The sequence below is a fragment of the Vombatus ursinus genome, unplaced genomic scaffold (assembly GCF_900497805.2).
Source record: "Vombatus ursinus unplaced genomic scaffold, bare-nosed wombat genome assembly UNPS02010284.1, whole genome shotgun sequence".
Lineage (NCBI taxonomy): Eukaryota > Metazoa > Chordata > Mammalia > Diprotodontia > Vombatidae > Vombatus > Vombatus ursinus.
The window spans coordinates 18802674-18821067 of NW_020950062.1; the positions used below are offsets into that span (position 1 = coordinate 18802674).

Here is an 18394-nt window from a genome sequence, read left to right on the forward strand (position 1 = left end):
CACATGTACAAAAATATTTATAGCAGCTCTTTTTATGATGGCAAAAAATTGGAAATTGAGGTGATGCAACTTAGACCAATTTAGCTCTTCACAGAAATGCAGTAATCCAAGACAAATTCAGAAGACTCATGATTAAAAATGCTGTCCATATCCAGAGAAAGAACTATGGAGTCTGAATGCATACTGTTCTCTCTCTGTGTCTCTCTCTCTGTCTCTCTCTCTCTCTCTTTCTTGTTTTTTTCTTTCTTGTGGTTTTCCTCTTTTGTTCTATTCTTCTTTCACAACATGACTAGTATGGAAATATGTATAATATGATGGTACCTGTATAGCCTATATCAGATTGCATGCCCTCTTGAGGAGGGGGGAGAGGGAAAGGGGAAAGTTTGGAAATCAAAATCTTATAAAAGTGTATGTTGGAAACTAAAAATAAATAATATTTTACACACAAAAAAATAAAATAAAATTGAAGAACCTTAAAAAAAAATTTAAAGGGGAGAAGAAGATTGAGCCTGTAGGAAATTTTAAACTCAGCTTCTTCTTTCTAGGAAAGAAAAATGAGAGGGATGTGGGGGAGTAAAAGTTCATCTCTCTAAGGACAGCCTGCTTACTGCTCCTCATACATGACTTTTCATGTCCTGGTCCTATGCTTTTGCACTGGCTATCCCACATGCCTTTAATTTTTACCTAACTTACCTTCCAACTCCTAACTTCCCTAGCTTAAAGACTTAGCTGAAATTCTGCCTTCTGCAGAAAGGTTTTTATATCTTCCCTCTCCCATCCACTTGTTAATGCTTAGCTTCTAAGATTACTTTCCACTTATGTTGTGTATTTCCTGTGGTTATGTAGTTGTTTGTAGCTGGTGAACTCCTTAAGAACCGTGTTTTTGCCTTTCTTTGTATGCTTAGTGCTTAGCACAATTCCTGACACAATTGATGTACTGAGTGTGACTTTTCATCACTTAGGTAATAACAAATTTAGGTGGTTCTACTGTTTAAGAATGAGGAGAGAAATCAGAAGTTCAGAATTCTTGTCTAATGGTAGGATTCCCAAAAAATAATAATCTTTTTAAAAGGAAAATCAAATATGTAGCATGGCCTTTAGGCAATAGGTATTAAAAGAAAAATAAAATGTAGTAGAAAAATAAATACTAAGAGAATTATCAAGCACAAAATAAATACAAAATCAGGTCTAGAAAATCACTGGGGTACAAAGTTCAACTTAGGAAAGAAAAGGCAAGTACAGAATAGATTAATGATTTATTTGCATCAATCAACTCTGGAAGATACGAAATACTTTATTAAATGTACTGTCAAAAAAGAAAGCAGTATCAAAAATAGAAGTGATGGAACAGCTAAAAAAAAATTAATTGCCAGAAACAGTGATTTTCACCTGAGAGTTCTAAAGGAAACAGTGATAGAAACAAGAGAGTGTAACTAATAAAAATTGTAGCTTATCATTTTAAATCAACGTAGTGCCTGGAATTGGAAAAGACATAATTTTTAGCCATTTTCTTAAGTTACATTTGAAGGAAAGGTCTGAAGTCACCAATTAGCTAAACCTTTTTAAAAGAAAGTTTTGGAAGTAATTAAATAGAATTAGAACTTACCCATGTTGGTACATAAAAATAAAGCACCACAGTTTTAATGGTATCACTATTAATATTGAAGCTCCTTAATACTTTGGCTATTTGATTTTATCAGTGTGATTACTCCCTCCAATTCTGTAGATGGCCATAAACTCCTCCTTGCTTTCTTATCCTATTTGACTTTTGCCAGTGTCTTCCATAAATATTTGTACTTGAGTCTTTTCTCTCTTCCTTTTAAATATTGAACAAATTTAATGTGTATTGAATGCCTTCTACATAAAAGGCATTTAATTAAAAAATAAAATATCTCCTAGTCACATTCTGCTGTGTGTATTAATAGAGCAGCCTATTCATCTAGTGTCTCTTATCCTTTGTTATTTTGATTCTAACAAGAAATGGTGGTTTATGATTTTTTGTTCTATTGTATCATGAGGAACATATTTTTAGACATTGAATTTAGCAAAAGAGACCATTTTAGGATCATTGAAAAGACTAGGTACTTTCCAAAATTAAACTCTTCGTATTTAGATCAGGGCCCAGTCTGATATTAGTACACTTGTCTCTTTTGCTAAATTCAGTATCTAAGAATATTTTCCTTATGCTACAATATAGCTAAAAATTGAAGACCATCATTTCTTGTTAGAATCAAAATTACTGATGGACTAACACAGTGGGCTGCCCAGTCAGCACAGACCACATTGCAACATGCATTTTTCATACACTTTTGTTTCTCCAGACCAATGACATCTGTATTACTCATAATTTCTCTGAGGAAACTTTGTAGGGTACCAGGACTCAATATAATTAGTACAGGCAGGGTATAATTGGGTGACTTCCATCTTTCCTTGTGCTGCTCCTGGCTGATCTCTAATCTCTATGTGACGAGGTAAGGTGAGGTACACCTTAATCTCCGACCACCTTATACCTTCCATCCTATGCTATGTCTCCTGCCTGATCTCCAGTCTGCAGAGAGAAAAGGAAAGGAGAAATTGGGGCCTTCTATTTGACTGTAAGCCTGCTATCTTATGCTCCACATGTCTCCTGCTTGATGTCCAGCCTTTTCTGGGAAGAGGAGAAGCACCTTTCATTACATGATTAATTATATTCACTCTTGGTCATACCCTATACATCCCAGAGATTCTGAACCCCTGTAGGTCATCATCTAAACCCCATCCTCTACAATCTGATTCTTTATTCCCATCCCCTTCAATCCTGTCACCCCAAAGTCCCAACCAAACCTACTTACTCCTTCTACAGAGCCCTTTGGAATGCCAGTTCCATAAGCAATAAACTTGCCTTCATGATAAATCTTTTCCTATTCCACTCCTGTCTTCTCACAGTTACCAAGACCTGATTCTTGTCTTTTCACTCATTCTTTCAGCTCACTGGTCAAGGCAAGGGAATTAGAATACTCCTTGCTCTCAATTGCCACTTCTAGGCTCTCCTTCTGCCTCCATTACTTAGTAACTTCTCCTCCTTTGAGGTTCATACAGTCCACATCTTCTACTTATTCAAAATCTTTGTGGCTATGGTCTGCTGACCTCTAGGATACTCCCTTTCCTTCCTCAATGAGTTTGGTACCGTCTTTCACTCCTCCCCAGCTCCTGCCCACAAAATAGAGGATTTCAACATACCTACTGACACTCTTTCTATACCTCCCTTTTCAAATCACTATCCCATTCTCCACAGCAGCTTTTTGAAACCTTTTCATCCCTCCTCAGACGCTCTGTGGCTTATTCTCTTTCCACCTTCTCAACTGAAAATTTTGCCTTATATTTTACTGAAAGAATTGAGGCCATTTGCCAAGATCTCTCTTTTGCACACCTCATCTCATCACTCAAATGCCTTCCGCCACTATCTCCTCCTTCACCTACGTCTCACACCTTGCTAAGTTACACCCCATTACTGGTATAAGCATTTCTGTTCCATATGATCTCCTCCAACACGTTGTCCCCTCTCTCATCTCCTCATTCTCATTTATCTTCAGTCTGTCGCTGTCTACTGGTTCAATCCCTATTGCCTACACACATGCTCATGTCTACCCCATTCTCAAAAAAACCTCTCACTTGATCTTCCATCCCCTCTAATTATCATTCTCTATCTCTTCTGTTTATGTGGATAAACTCATTGGGCCTCTAGGATAAAATGCAAGTTCCACTATTTGATATTTTAAAGTCCTTCATAATTTGGCTTCAATCAATTTTTCCAAATATTTCACATTTCTGTCTTGCTCACCCCTATAAAACTGTGTTCCAGCCATATGGCCTGCTTGTTGTTGTTCTCCATTCAGGAAGCATAGCATACCCTATCTGCATGCCTTTACACAAACTGTTCCCCATGTTTGGAAGGCAGTCTGAGGGAGATATTGTAAATGTGTGTAAAAAACTTTTTAAGGGGGCATCTAGGTGGCTCAGTGGATAGAACACCGGCCCTGGATTCAGGAGGACCTGAGTTCAAATGCGGCCTCAGACACATAACACTTACTAGCAGTGTGACCCTGGGCAAGTCACTTAACCCCATTGCCTAGCCCCCCCTAAAAAAACAAAACAAAACTTTTTAAAGAAAGTGTGACCTAGCATTGGACACTGGAATTTACAAATAAAAAACGTACTGCCAAGAATGCGCTATGCCCTTAGGTTTGCAGTTTACTCTGTGTGTGTGTGAGAGAGAGACAGAGACACTAGATGGACAATGAACTGAACCCAGAAACGAGAATATTGGGCTGATACTACATTTGAATAATATGTACGATACTTCTGGTAATTCATCAAAAATTTGGCTCTAGCACCAGTAACTCCCATTAATGCTATATGACTGTGATTCAGTGATCTCAAATGATTGGCCACAACATGCTACCAGAGATAACTTGTACAAGATGAGGGTAATAAAAGATCATTTCTGATAAATAGATCAGAAAAGAAGGTGTAATGGTCATGGAAAGAATAAATGACAATAGAGAGATAACCAACCCGAGTGATACATTGATACTTATTAGATTCTCTATGGAGAATTTACACACAGACATGGATAAGAATTTCACAAGATAAAAGATAAAGTTGTGATCAATATAAATAGAGGTAATAACTATACTAATGAAATCACAGTTCTAAATTGTACCAGAACACTGTAGTTCAGTCTTTATTTTTAATAGTTGTGTGTTCATATACACATTATAAATGTGTGTATGCCCACATACACATGTATGTATGCACACATAGATTTATACATGTGTCATAATTTCAGGGGAAGTACATATCAAAGGAAATAAATCTGGATGATTCCTTTGTTATGTGGGTGACCATGTTTGTAGGTGGTCATGGGTTCTCTTACCATGTCTTTGAATAATTAAAATTTGACAGTGAATTTTAGAAGATTTCTTTTCCTAAAATTCTAACTTTCTAGCTCTCTTCTGCTCCTGGAAAATCTACAGCAAGAATGCTTTAATTTTGTATACACAAAGAAATTATACCATTTCACATTTTGTGAAACTTAAACACTTTTTTGTGTTTAATTTTAACTTGATAATAGCAGTGAACAAAAGAAAGGTTGGCAAAATGTCTTTACTTTGACATTTAATCTTCTTAGTCCTTAATTGTTAAGTAGGCTACAAAAAGAACATTGACAACTTGAAATAAATGCTCCAAATCTTTTCTAGGGAATATTTTATTGTAATCATATTCTGTGGTCCTTATGTCTGTAACAAGTACCAGTGTAGAAATGATGAAATATTTGTTTTTGCACTGGCAGGTGGTAAATTTTGAAATTTTGGTAACTTCTTGGCAGCATGTTTTTATAAAAGCTCAACAAATATGAGAAATCTGCTGATTGGTTTAAATTATTGTAGTCAGTAAACATTGAATTGCTACTCTATGCCAGGCACTGTTAAATCCTGGGAATACAGACAAAAAATAAATCACTCCCTTTCATCAAGAAACATATTTTGCCCATGGGGTTAAGAGGTGGAGTTTAAAGGGATGTCCACAGACACAGAGCAGTCAATACAGAATAAATATATAAAGTAGACTAGAGTGGAGAATCTGAAGAGGCCTAATGAAGGGTGATTCCTAATAAAGGAAGTGGTACTTGAGCCTGGCTTTGAAGGGATCAAGGGATTCTAAGAGATAGAAGTGGGTAAGGAGAAGCCATGAGTGAGTGACAGGCTGTGCACAGGAAGTAGAGAAAGAATTTATAGAGAAGTGTCCGAGTGTGGAGGAAAGAGTAGAGTCCTGGCCATGTTTGAATCTTGGCTGTGAACCGTTAGTTATGTGACCTTGGGCAAGGAGTTTAACTACTTGGAAACCCTTTTCCTCATCTATAAAAAATGGTGGTAGTGGGAGGGATTTGTAATATTAATTTGTAAAGCTGTATAAATGTGTCATTACACAGCATAGTGTGTGGACGGCTATTCTCAGTGTTAGGAAAACCTGCCTTCAAATCCTGCCTTTGAGGTATGCTGCTGTAACTCTGGACAAGTTGATGAACTTCTCAGGGCTCTAGATAACTAAGACTCCAAGGTGTAGAAGCAGTGTCTGTCTTCATCTGTAGAGGAAGTCTTTCACTGGGAGTTCTCAAACTAGTGTAATTGTAGATCTGCTTTTGAAAGAGAGAGAGACAGAAAGACAGAGACACAGAGAGAGATGTTTATTTGACATTGGACAGTATTATTATATGTAAGTGAACTTGGCTTAAATTTAATCCTTGAAATCCAAAAACTTTATTTTAACCATTTTTGATGGAAATCATCTTACTTATATATTATGTAATCTTTTCTTCTTAAATCAAATAATTCAAAATGAAATTTAGCATTTTCTTGATAGGTCAGGGTTATTTCTATGCACATTAACAATATTTTCTTGGGTCCTTTTTAGAAATATATGTCTCTTTTCCCCTACCTTCAGTGACCAAAAACTGCTTTTTTTTTTTTGTAATGGTTTTGCCCTTCTCTTTCCTATCTTCCAGCTGCCAAATTGTTACTTCCTTGCTAGAAAAAGTGTCCATTTCTCCATGGTCAACCTCTATCCTCTTCATAATTGGCTGCTTTTTTATCTGCTGTCACCTGGAGAACCACATAGCAAGCCTACCTGAATTGTCTGAAATAAAGGGAAATGAGTTGTTTTGTTTGATAAGGGCTTAAAGGACTCTCCTATGAATGAAGTTTTTTTTTTTTCCTCCCTTTATTTTTTATATTGAGTTTTTTTTGGATTGGACCCATAGTTTCATCAGAAGTTATCGCACTAAAAAATTCTGTGTACTGAAGCAGACTGGGGCCTTTTCACCAATTCATAATCTTAGAGAGTTACCTAGGGGTTCTAAGAAACTAAGTGACTTTCCCAGGGTAAAATAGACAATATATAAGACAGGCCTAGAACCTAGGTTTTTCTGACTTCAGGAAGCCATCCCTTTGCCTCTGCACCACTCTGTAAGTAAGGTGTGTGTATTTTAGTGCATGGGCTTTGTGTCATTGATTTTATCTGCTTAGATCACTGTGGCTTCCTGGTTCTTGGGATTAGAATGTCAGTGTCCATCTAGTTCTACCCATACCTGACAAGTGTTCATTCAACCTTTGCTTGAAGACCTCTAATAAAGCAGAACTCTTTACTTTCCCAGGTAGCTCATTTCAGTTCTGAATACCTCTAGAAGTTAGGATGTTTTCCCTAACATCCACCCAAAATTTGCCTTTTTTGTAATGTCTGAACATTGCTCCTGGTTCTACCTTCCCAAATAAAACATACTCAGTAGTCATTTAGCCTATGCTTGAAGACCTCCATTGAAGCAGAATCTGTTACCTCTCATGGCAGCCTATTTAATTTCTGGATGACTGTAATTATTAGAAAGTTTTTCAAGCTTAAATTTTCCTCTTTGCATCTCCCACCTATTGAACATAGTTTGGCCCTCTACCACCTATTACAACAAGTTTAATCCTTCTTCCATATCATGACAATACCTCTTGATTCAGTCCATGCACACGTGAGCTTTTTTTTGCTGACAGATCACACTGCTGACTCGTATTTGGTAGAGCAAAATGCTGCCTCATATGCTGCCCTCTTCTACCAAAGTGTCTCCCATCCATACATCGAAATCATTATTGATTTTTTGACCCTGTTAACTACTCTCTGATTATAAATATGAAGTAAAACATAAAAGAAGAGAATGTATGCTCACGAAAGGTGTTCGCAGTTGTAATGGAGAAGATCCAAGCAGAAACTCCATTGACTGCTTTTTGAGATTCTGTGGAAGTTTTCTTATTTAGGTATGGATTGAACCATATGACCTCTATGACCTTTTCCAACTCTAAGGTGCAGTATGTCTCTGTTTGTTTCTTAAATTATCATTGGTCCTTAACAATTGAGTATTACAGAACCACAGAATTTCAGAGTTGAAAGAGATCTTAGAACTATCTATTGTGTCTTATAACTGAGATATTATTCTCCTATACATTAGACTTGACAGGATCATCCTCTAGGCTTTGCTTAAATGAGGCAGAGCTCACTACCTTTTAAGATAATCCATTCTTCTTTTGCGTAATATTATTTATGATTTTATATCATATTAATTATGTAATTTTCCTTACCTCTGACCTAAATTTGCTCCTTCATTATTTCCATTTGTTGCTCCTAGTTCTGCCCTCTAGAACCAAATAGAACCATTCTATCATACCCTTTCCACATGTTAGTCCTTCAGATACTTTTACAGCTATCATTCTCCTGATAAGTTACATATTATTACTGTCCTTTGCAAATCTGACAAAGTTATTAACCATTTACAAATTTTTCCTTAAAAACCTAAAAGATTGTTCTCTGAACGAAATGGCCACAACAGCTCATTAAGGGAGGATTTAATCATTGAACTGTAGCAGTGGGAGGATAGGGCTTTATGAGTAACCTTAACAGCTGAATGAAATCAAGCCAAGAATTAGAATGTCCATGAGATATGTTGAAAGAATCTAAATCTTAATTGAAACATAATTGTATTCTTCTTCTTCCACTTTCATCCTTAAAGTTACGTCCTTTTTTTTTTTTAGAGGGAAAAAGTAAATTGTATGTACCTTTGAAACTCTTTGTGATATGAACTCTACACTACACTACTCTACACTAAAACTGTACACCAAGTACCTTGTCTGTTTGTCGAGGAAGTTTGGAGAGCCTGGAATTTTCTGACCCATTCTGCCATCTAGAGTCTGCAATTTTTGGTGCTTCTAAGGTGGTGTATTATGGGAGAGATACAGTCACTGCTCTCCCAGTCAGTGCTCTGGTCTTTACCCAGGAAAGGCCCCTGCTTCACAAGTACTTGTTTTCCTCTTGGCCCTGGAATTCTGATCAGTGCCCTTATTCTCTTGTGACTGATTACAAACGCTTCTCTCCTTCCTGGAACTGCAATCCAGAAATGTTTATAGGTAATAGAGTTGCTGATCAGCACCAGCTGTACCTTGTAATCTCTTTCTGAAAAGTTGTTTGAGCTCCTTACCATCTCTGGGCTAAGAGCTCCCAAAGCTGCTGCTGCTACTGTGTCAGGTCACCTTCAAGTCCTGCCACTGGCAGTCCTGCCTTGGCTCCTGACCTGTGCCCATCCTGGCATTACAGACTTCTCCTTTGGATCTCTTAAGTTGTCTGAGGCTGGAAAAAATGTCTCCTTCTGACCTTTTGTTGGCTCTGCCACTCCAAAATTTGATTTGATGTGTTATTTTAAAGTCCTTTGGAGGGGAATGTTGGGGGAATTCAGCTGAGCCCCAGCTTGTACTCTGCTATCTTGGCTCCATCTGATTTCTGCATTTTTTAAGTAATAATTTTTTATTACCAAATCATTTATAATATGAACTTCCTGAAGAGAGAAGCAGAAAGGCAGAAAAACCATCTCTTTTACTTGGTCTGTAAACCTAATAGCTAATTCTCTACTGATTTGTTTTTGTTTTTTCCTGGAGAACTTACCAAATTTTTACCTTACCCAGCTACTTAGGAGATAGTTAAAATAGCCCCAGAGACCAAATTTCGTGACAGATTAGTTTTTGTAGAAATAGCAAAAAAAATATTAATAGTCCATGTAACATATTTTTACTTTTCTAATACCAAATAGTTCATCTAGTCATTAAGGCACTTTGAAATATACATATAATAATAACTAGTAGGAAAGTCTAGTCTTAAATGTCACCTTCATTAAACTTCTGATTCTATAAACTCTTCAGCATAGAAACAATATTTTTTATTTAAATTTGATGTCTCAGTTCCTAACATCATTGGCACTTAATATTTTTGCATGTTTTTGTTTTATTTTATTTCATAAATCATGTAGTACACAGGTTTTGTAATGATGCGATGGAGCTGGGGCCTGGCCCTGTGATTTCATTGGTAAAAAGGGTACTCCCAAATGAAAATATAGATCTTCACCTTTTCTGAAGCTTCTGGTTGTAAGAAGTTGCCTGGAGCACTGACTAGTAAGGTGACTTGTCTAGGGTCATTTAAAGCCCAGCTCCTGCCTATCGGGTTGCCTTTCCATTTTTCTGACCTTATGCAAACCCATCAGCACAGCTTCATTTTAACTCTACCCTTTTAAAAGCAAATAGGTCCAGCTCTAGGCAAAATTGTGAAGTCTCCATACTTTTCTTTCTTGATCCTTAGCCTCCTTTTTCTGTGCCCTTCTCTTCAGCATTGACTTTTCTCACCAATTTCCAAGTTTAAGTGCTTAATTCCTATAGTTGCAGGAATATTAATCTAGGGTCTGTGAATTTTAAGAAAGATTTTTCTTTTTTAAATAACTGCGTCAGTATAGGGGAAGGTAGGAGAGGGAAATAAGTATTTATATAGTTGTCTACTATGTACCAGACACTATGCTAAGTGCTTTACCCTATTATATCATTTGATCCTCAAAACAATCTTGAGAGGTAGGTGCTATTATTATCCCTATTTTATAGTTGAGGAAACGGAGGCAAATAGGTTAAGTGACTTGCTCAAAGTCACACAGCTAGTGTGTGAGACCAAATTTGAACTCAACTCTTTCTGACTGTAGGTCCAGCACTCTATCCACTGTGCCACCTAGCTGGTTGGTTTCCTTTATAACATTCTGTATTAAGGGGTCTGTAGGTTTCACCAGACTGCCAAAAGGGTCCTTGATACAAACAAAGACTAAGAACCTCTCCTTGAGAATGAGTAGAGGCAGAGAACAAAAGAAGGGGGATCTATAATATCTCCCCATTCTCACTTCCCTCACCCCTAGAGATTAACCAACAGCTTATCCTGCATGTGGCCTGTTCTCAGGAGCTACTGAGACAGAGAAGCTTGTTTTCCTTGATCAGTGACATTTTCCAAGCCTTGGAGCCCAAAGATCTATGAACAAACTTCCTTAATCAAGACGCTTTTTTCTTACCCCACTCACCCCTCAATTTTCCTAACAGATACAGGGAACAACCCTTTATCCAAACTCTTCCAGTGCTACCCAGATGAAAATTTTGTATTTTCTAGCACATCTGATCTTGTCTCTTCTCAAATGTTTATAAGTGCCACCTATTTAGTCCTACTTCTGATAGTGAAGTTTTTGAGAAAGTATATAATCAACCCATCATTTTTTTATAATAGAAATATTAATGTAGTTAGATTCCTCTAAAATTTAATGATGATATCACATATTTAATACATAAATTTAATACATAAATACATAATACATAATAATTTAATACATAAATTATTTTTTTGGCAAATAAACTTGATTGGATTCCAATAATATTACTACTTAGAATATGTATTCTGTATACTTCAAGAATATATGTTATGATTATAAAAAAATCAAATTATTTTGAGGAAATTATCATGTACTGATGAGGGTTATGTTGCTATTGTTATCTTTATTTTTTCTTATGGTTTGCTTTCAGATCAAATAATTCTCATTGTTTTTGTTTATTTTTTTTAGGTGAATCTTGGAAGCAACCAGTACCTTTTTTCAGTCTTAGTGGACCCCAAAGAAATGCCCTGTTTCTGTTTGCGTCATGACGTAGATGCCCTACTTTGGCAACCACACTCCAGCCAGCAAGATGAAATGTGGGAGCACATTGCAACTTTCAATGCTTTAGGTATAAAGTGAGCTGTTTGATAATGTTTTCTATTCTATCAGAAATTATAATCATCAGCATTTTTATTTTATTTTACATCATTTCTTTTTTTAACCTTTCTTGGACTGTGCTAATTATATTTCAATTGATCTGTACTATAATTTGGTTTATTGTAAAATGGTAAATGATTTTTAACGTTATAACAGTAGGAATAACCTCTGTGCTTGTACACAAGATAAATTTAAATAGAAATCTTAGCTATCTAATCACATGAATCATTCCAGTTATTCATTCAGTTATTCCAGTGAAATGATATAATTTACATGATATAGAATATTGAATATGTAGAATAAAAGAATTGTTACTCCTCTATATGATTTTTATTTAGGGTCCTTAGGAGTAATATTAGAGATTATGGAGATGCCCTAACATGATAAATATCTTGAACCCCCTTCCTTTTTTTTCCTGTAACAAACACTGAAACAATGATTCATAATCTTTCTTTGGGGGGGTGGGGGGATTGCAGGGAGAAGGCACTTATAGGGCCATGATTTCATTGACGTGGAGAACTCTTTATAGGGAAATTCCCATCACCATTGTAGATCTGCAATTCATCTGTAATTTACAGTCTTAAAGAGTCTCTCAAGGATTAAGTGACTAGCCCATGGTCATACAGCTAGTATGTGACAGAAGCAGCACTTCAACACAAATCTTCTTGATCCTAAGGTTAGCCCTCTCTGGCCACTACTGTCTCTCATAATCATAATAAAATCAGTTGACCAAAATAGAAATTAAATTTAAGCTGTACATTAAATGAAAACATAATCTTTAAAATTAGGACTTAGAAATATTGTCACATACATTATTTTACAACTTTAAAGTAATTGACTTTTTTTGAAATATAGTGACATATTTGGAGGAGAAAGTTTTATATTAATTACCTACATTTATTTGTTGAAATCACTTAATACTGTTTCGCAGAATCTCTGACTTCAAAGAGACTTTTAAGACTCTTTAGTCTAAGCCATATTTGGAAAAGAATCTGCTGTACAAGATAGCGAAGAAGTAGTCATCTAGCTTTGATCTGAAGACTTTTGGTGAAAGAGAATCAACCATCTAGAGGCAACCCATTCCATCTTTCTATATTTTAAATTATTTAGGAAATTTTTCCTTAAATCAAGGCTAAATCTGCCTCTTTGTCACTTCTGCTCATGCTCTTAGTTCTTTACTCTGAGGACACCCAGAATGTCTGATCCTTTTTCCATCTGTTAACACTTCAGATACTCAAGGAAAGCTGTCTTACTCTTTCCCCCAAACCCCAGCTCCCTTAAAAAAAGATAATGGGCTGAAAACCCCCAGTTTCTTCTGCCGATCCTCACATGGCATAATTCAGTGTTTTTTTTACCACCCTGTTTGGCCCTTCTCTGGGCACTTATCAAAGTCCTTCCTAAAATGTGGTACCTTTACAATACTCTGACCAGGTCATAATGCAGTGGGACTGACATCTCCTTAGTCTTCTATAATACGATTCTCTGACCACAGTCTAGTTAGCTTGTTCAAGTACAAAAGCATATTGCAATAGGAAATTAGGCTACATCATGTATACATTTTGAATTTTGTGTTAGACTTAGTTTCACAGCTTCAGGTTAAAATCTTCCAACTCTAACTCTTCCATATGCACACTTCCATTGTACCTCACTCTCCCTAATTTAGGCTTTGGCTAATTCATATTATAACTTTTAAATAGAAACAGGTAGCAACTATTCATCTCTCTAGAGTATTTATTTCACTTCTTCATACCTTGGTGAGACCCCTTCTCAACCAATTTTAACATTTTTGATCTGCAGTGTTGAGAACTCTAGTAGTTATATTCTAATTGAGAATTCCTACTTGTTGTTTTTGAGAGTAAATACAAATAAATGTTGAGTGTTCTGTGTGTTCATCTGAATGTGTTCTTTTAATATATTCAGATGAATAAAATAGCAACATTTTAAGTGTAATTCCTTTTCAGTTGTTATACTAATTTGTTATAATTTTGAAATTGAGTATATAGACTCTGCTTATGGGTCCCAAAGCATTGATCTGGGTTCAGATCCTACCTCAGACACTTACTAGCATGTGACCCAGAGCAAGCCATTTAACCTCCCTCAGCCTCAGTTTGTTCATCAGTAAAATGGAACTCAACCTGCCAAATCAATCAAAAAGCTTTTATTAATTTCTTACTTTGTATTAGACATTGTGCTGAGAACTAGTTTATAAAAAGAAAAAGATAAAAAGTAGCCCCTGACCTCAAGGACCTCACATTTTACAAGATATATACAATGTGGATAAGAGGCCATCTTAGAGATTAAGGCACTGACAACTGAGGAGACTGGGAAAGTCCTCGGAGGGTGGCTTTTGAGCTGAGACTTGCAAGGAAGCAGGAGTGAAACTAAGATGCAACTCTGTGTTAACAGTGTTGTGATGACCACATGAGATAAGATATGTAAAGTACTTTCCAAACCTTAAAGTTCTACATAAATGTTAACTTATTATTAGCTCTTACAGTTTGGTAGTATTATTTTGCTTTGTAGTAAATTACATTATGACATTGGTTTTGCATATAAGTAGAACACTATTTTAGGCATGTAAAAAGATATACTGCATATTATTACATATATAGGAGTCGTATTTCATACATATGCACATAGATCCTTGTCACAGTTTTACATTGGGATCTTATGGAATTATGAGAAATAAAGGATGTGAGTAAATTTGCCAGTTATTTGATGGGAGAGATATATTTTGAGATTACTGAATCTAATCTTAGTGAAATCTGTTAGGCTCCTTTCCTGTTTGACAAATGAATTTGCAAATGTGTATCTAGAGATAAAGGGCTTAGATAATATAGAATCATAAATCATATGTTAAGGAATCTCATAACTCATCTAGCCCAACCTCCACATTTTGTGGATGAAGAAACTGGGACCTGAAGAGGTCAAATAACTTGTCCAAAGTCATGCCAAAACTGGGATAGTAAAAGGCTGATCCTTTGCCTCCAAACCCATTGTTCTTTCTACTGTACCATAAAGCTTTTTACATGTCTGTGGACCTCAGGAAACTTGGTAATTTTATTTATGTGAAGAACAGATTGTAAGATTTTGAGCACGATGGTGATTCTTATTAAAAATAACATCATACTTGTACTGAATATAAACATATTAGGTAGACATTTTAATGTCAGACTTATCTCTAGTGGACTTAGACTGTCCTTACCTCTGTCATTTATGCATAACTCACTTATGTATAACTCACAACTTTCTTTTAATTATAATACTCTTTATATCAAATTTACTTTTGTCCTCTACAGATTTTAAAATAATTTGCAATTTTAAAAACAAAACTCACTTCACTTAGTGGATTAAGGCTTCCTGTTTGGGGAGCTGAAACTTTGTTTTTTGGCTGAGTTGAGGAGGTGAGCTTGCTGCAGTGACTTTGGAGTGAAGTGAAGCTTGGTTGTCATGTGTTTGTGCCTTTTGTCCGTTATTTCAGCATTGTATTTTAATTTGTGGACAAAATTTTAAAACTCTCGTGTACAATTTATTTATTTGTCTGCATTTGGTTTTGGCAGGCTATGTCCAAGCATCGAAGAGAGACAAGAAGTTTTTTGCTTGTGCCCCCAATTACTCCTACGCTGCCCTCTGTGAGTGCCTGCGTCGAGTGTTCATCTACCGTCAGCCCACAGCCATGTCCACTGTGTTATATAACAGAAAGGAGGGAAGGCAAGTTGGGCAGGTTGCTAAGCAGCAGGTAGCCAGCCTGGAAACTAATGATCCTATTTTGGGGTTTCAAGCAACAAATGAGAGATTATTTGTCCTTACTACAAAAAACCTCTTTTTAATAAAGGTAAATATAGATAATTAATGATGCCAACATGCTGACTTCTCTATACTTGAGAAAAGTTGAGAAGTATCTAGAAGGCTGAGAAGTTAAACTGAATACTGTTGATTTTAATGTAAAAAAAAAATTGTGCTGTATCTAGTTTTATTTTTTAAAAGGATTTCTTCACTGTACTCAGTAGATTTTTAGCGATCTGAAAATGGTATCAAGTGTTTCAGCTCCAGTGTTAGTTACAGCTCTAAAGAGAAATGACCTTAATAGAAAATGCAAGAATATGAATAATATGTACATATATATTTTTGTTATTTTGATTTGTTTAAAAAAAAAACTGAGGCTAAAATCTGATCTTTTTGTATGCAGTTGTACTATGCAGTATTTACCCAATAAAAATATTTACTACATTCCCTTTGTATATTGGTACAATTTGCTACATTCTGGAATATATGCATTAACATTTGTTTAAAGGTTTGAATATAATACTTGAATCTGCGAAGATGAGGGGAAAGAAAATACTGCATCTGGGTAGTCATTAACCCATTGACAGAGGAACTTAAGACCTGTTTTTGATTTCTCCTTTATCTTTTTTTTTTTTGCCTCAGATTACTTTATTATCCCCTTTTATTTTTAGAAAATCATCATTCTTTTGACTATATGTTTCACTGTGCATAAAGACCTACTATAACATTACATATTTATATAGGTAAAATAATGTCATTACATGTGTTAAGTTTGTTAGTCTAGTTTGAACATATAAGCCTGTTAAAATTTAAATAAAAATATTTTCAGAATAATTATTTTGACCTTTTAAATTAGTATAGTGTTTCGCTTATGTTACACAGGTATTTATGAGACACTTAATAAATTAATTTCATATATATTTATACATATGGATTAAGTACAGATGTATTTATAATTTTTTTCAGGTCTTAATTGATTTTCTTCTACATAAGAACAGGAATCTTTTTTTTAATAAATTGACTGAAGTTCATTTGAAAACTTCTAGTCATGCCAGTTATGTTTTAGGGAAAAAACTTATTATCAAATGTGAAGTATTTGTTGTCCTTGTACATAGAGAACCACAGAATCTTTGAATTTAAAAGGACATCAGAGATATTCTAGAATACCCCACACCTAAGCAAGAATCCTCTCTGCAACACGCCCAAGAAGTCCATACTTCCAGCCTAAATCTCTCTCTCTACAACTTCTGTCCATTCTTCCTTCTGCCCTAACGATAGTCAGAAGAGTCTAATATTTATCCCCAGATGGTTTTACAAATGCTTGAAGACAGTTCTTTGAGTACCGACCAGTCTTATTTAGCTGATCATATTTTATGCATTGCAGTGATTTGGTTCTCCTTTCCCTTTATTGTATTCTCAGACCTACTGTCACTGACTCTTAATCCCTAACACAGAACCATAGATGTAACTTTACTATATTAAATACACTAGCAAATACAAATAATGCTGTTAACTGATCTGTTTTTGGAATTTATTGAATAGTAGTGACAGAAGGAATTATTTCCTTCCGTTTCACATCTTTCCTTTTTGGTACCTATTCCCATTCCTAGTCACAGTTAAATATGATTTTATAGTTCAGTAATGGCCTAATGTTAAAGATCTATAGGGAAGTAATAAATAAGACCAAAATCCATTTCTAATTTATGCTGGGTCAAAGGATACAAACAAACATCTCAAAAGAATTGAAAACTGCTAACACTGTATGAAAGATTGCTACTAAGGATTAATAAGAGAAATACTCATCAAGCAACTCTGAATTTACCTCATGGCCAGAAAATTGTCAGAGTTGATGAAAGACGGGAGTACTCAGTGTTAGAGGGCCTGTAATGACAGGTACACTGTGGAGCTGTCTGTCGGTCCAAACATTCCGGAAAGCAGTTTAGAATTATGTTAAAAAGAAGTGACTAAAACATTTACACTCTTTGACAGAAAGATCCCACAAGCAGGTATATACACAACTCTGTGTTTGTGTTTGTGGATTTTACACATACCCCAAGGAGGTTAGAAACAGAAAAGAAGGCCCTATGTAAACCAAAGTATTTATAGGAGCATGTTCTGCTAAAGCAAAAATAAGCAAACAAATTGAAAAAGCCTATACAATTTGTGGTATATTCAGATAATGGGATATTATTACACCATAAGAAGTGATGAATATGAAGAATTCAAAGAAGCATGGAAAGACTATAGGAACTCATGAAAAAAAAAGTGAACAGAACTGAGAAAACAGTGTACACACAACTATTAAAGTGTAAATGGAAAGAACATTAGTGAAAATAAACCAAATACTATGTAATTATACTGACCAAACAAACCCTAAAGAAGAAATGTGAAAATGCGCCTCCTTCCCTATCTTTCTTCCATCTTTGTAGAAATGCTCCACTATGGGCATGGAATAATGCATATACTCTCAGGTTTGGTTGATGTGTTGCTTGGTTTATTTAACTGTTTTATTTTTCCCCTCTCTTTTTTATTCTTTGTTACAAGGCATGGTTCTGTGGCAGTGAGGGGAGAGGGATATCAGAAAGAAAGGTGATGTAAAAACCAAAACATCAGTAAATATTAAAAATTTTTTAAAAATCATATTAAAAGATCTGATCCTTAATTTTGTGACTGCCTAAAAACATGAAAAAATGAACTGTCAGCTTCTTAAAAGAGAGAATGATTACTGTTAACAAATAAATGTAATTTAATAAATTTATTTCAACTTTAAACTGTTCTCCCTTTGTTTTTCTGATTTAAAAGATGTGTGTGGGGGGGGCTGCCTTATACAATTATTAGGTAATTAACAATATAGCCAAATTATGAAGGGAAATATAAGTGTGGCTGTATGTGTATGTCTGGGTGTATTTTCCGTATTTCAAATCCATGGAAAACTTA

At 35.4% G+C, this 18394-nt stretch overlaps 1 protein-coding gene across 2 annotated transcripts in view; it reads left to right on the forward strand.

Moving 5' to 3' along the window:
- Window positions 1-17658, forward strand: part of NUDCD1 (NudC domain containing 1) — a 105546-nt gene extending 87888 nt beyond the window's left edge. For both annotated transcript variants that reach the window (XM_027854042.1, XM_027854043.1), the window contains exons 9-10: window positions 11483-11642; window positions 15232-17658. In XM_027854042.1, coding sequence (XP_027709843.1) covers window positions 11483-11642; window positions 15232-15524 — 453 coding nt within the window. In that variant the 3' untranslated portion in view covers window positions 15525-17658. The remainder of the gene's footprint in view (window positions 1-11482; window positions 11643-15231) is intronic.
- The last annotated feature ends 736 nt before the right edge of the window (window positions 17659-18394 follow it).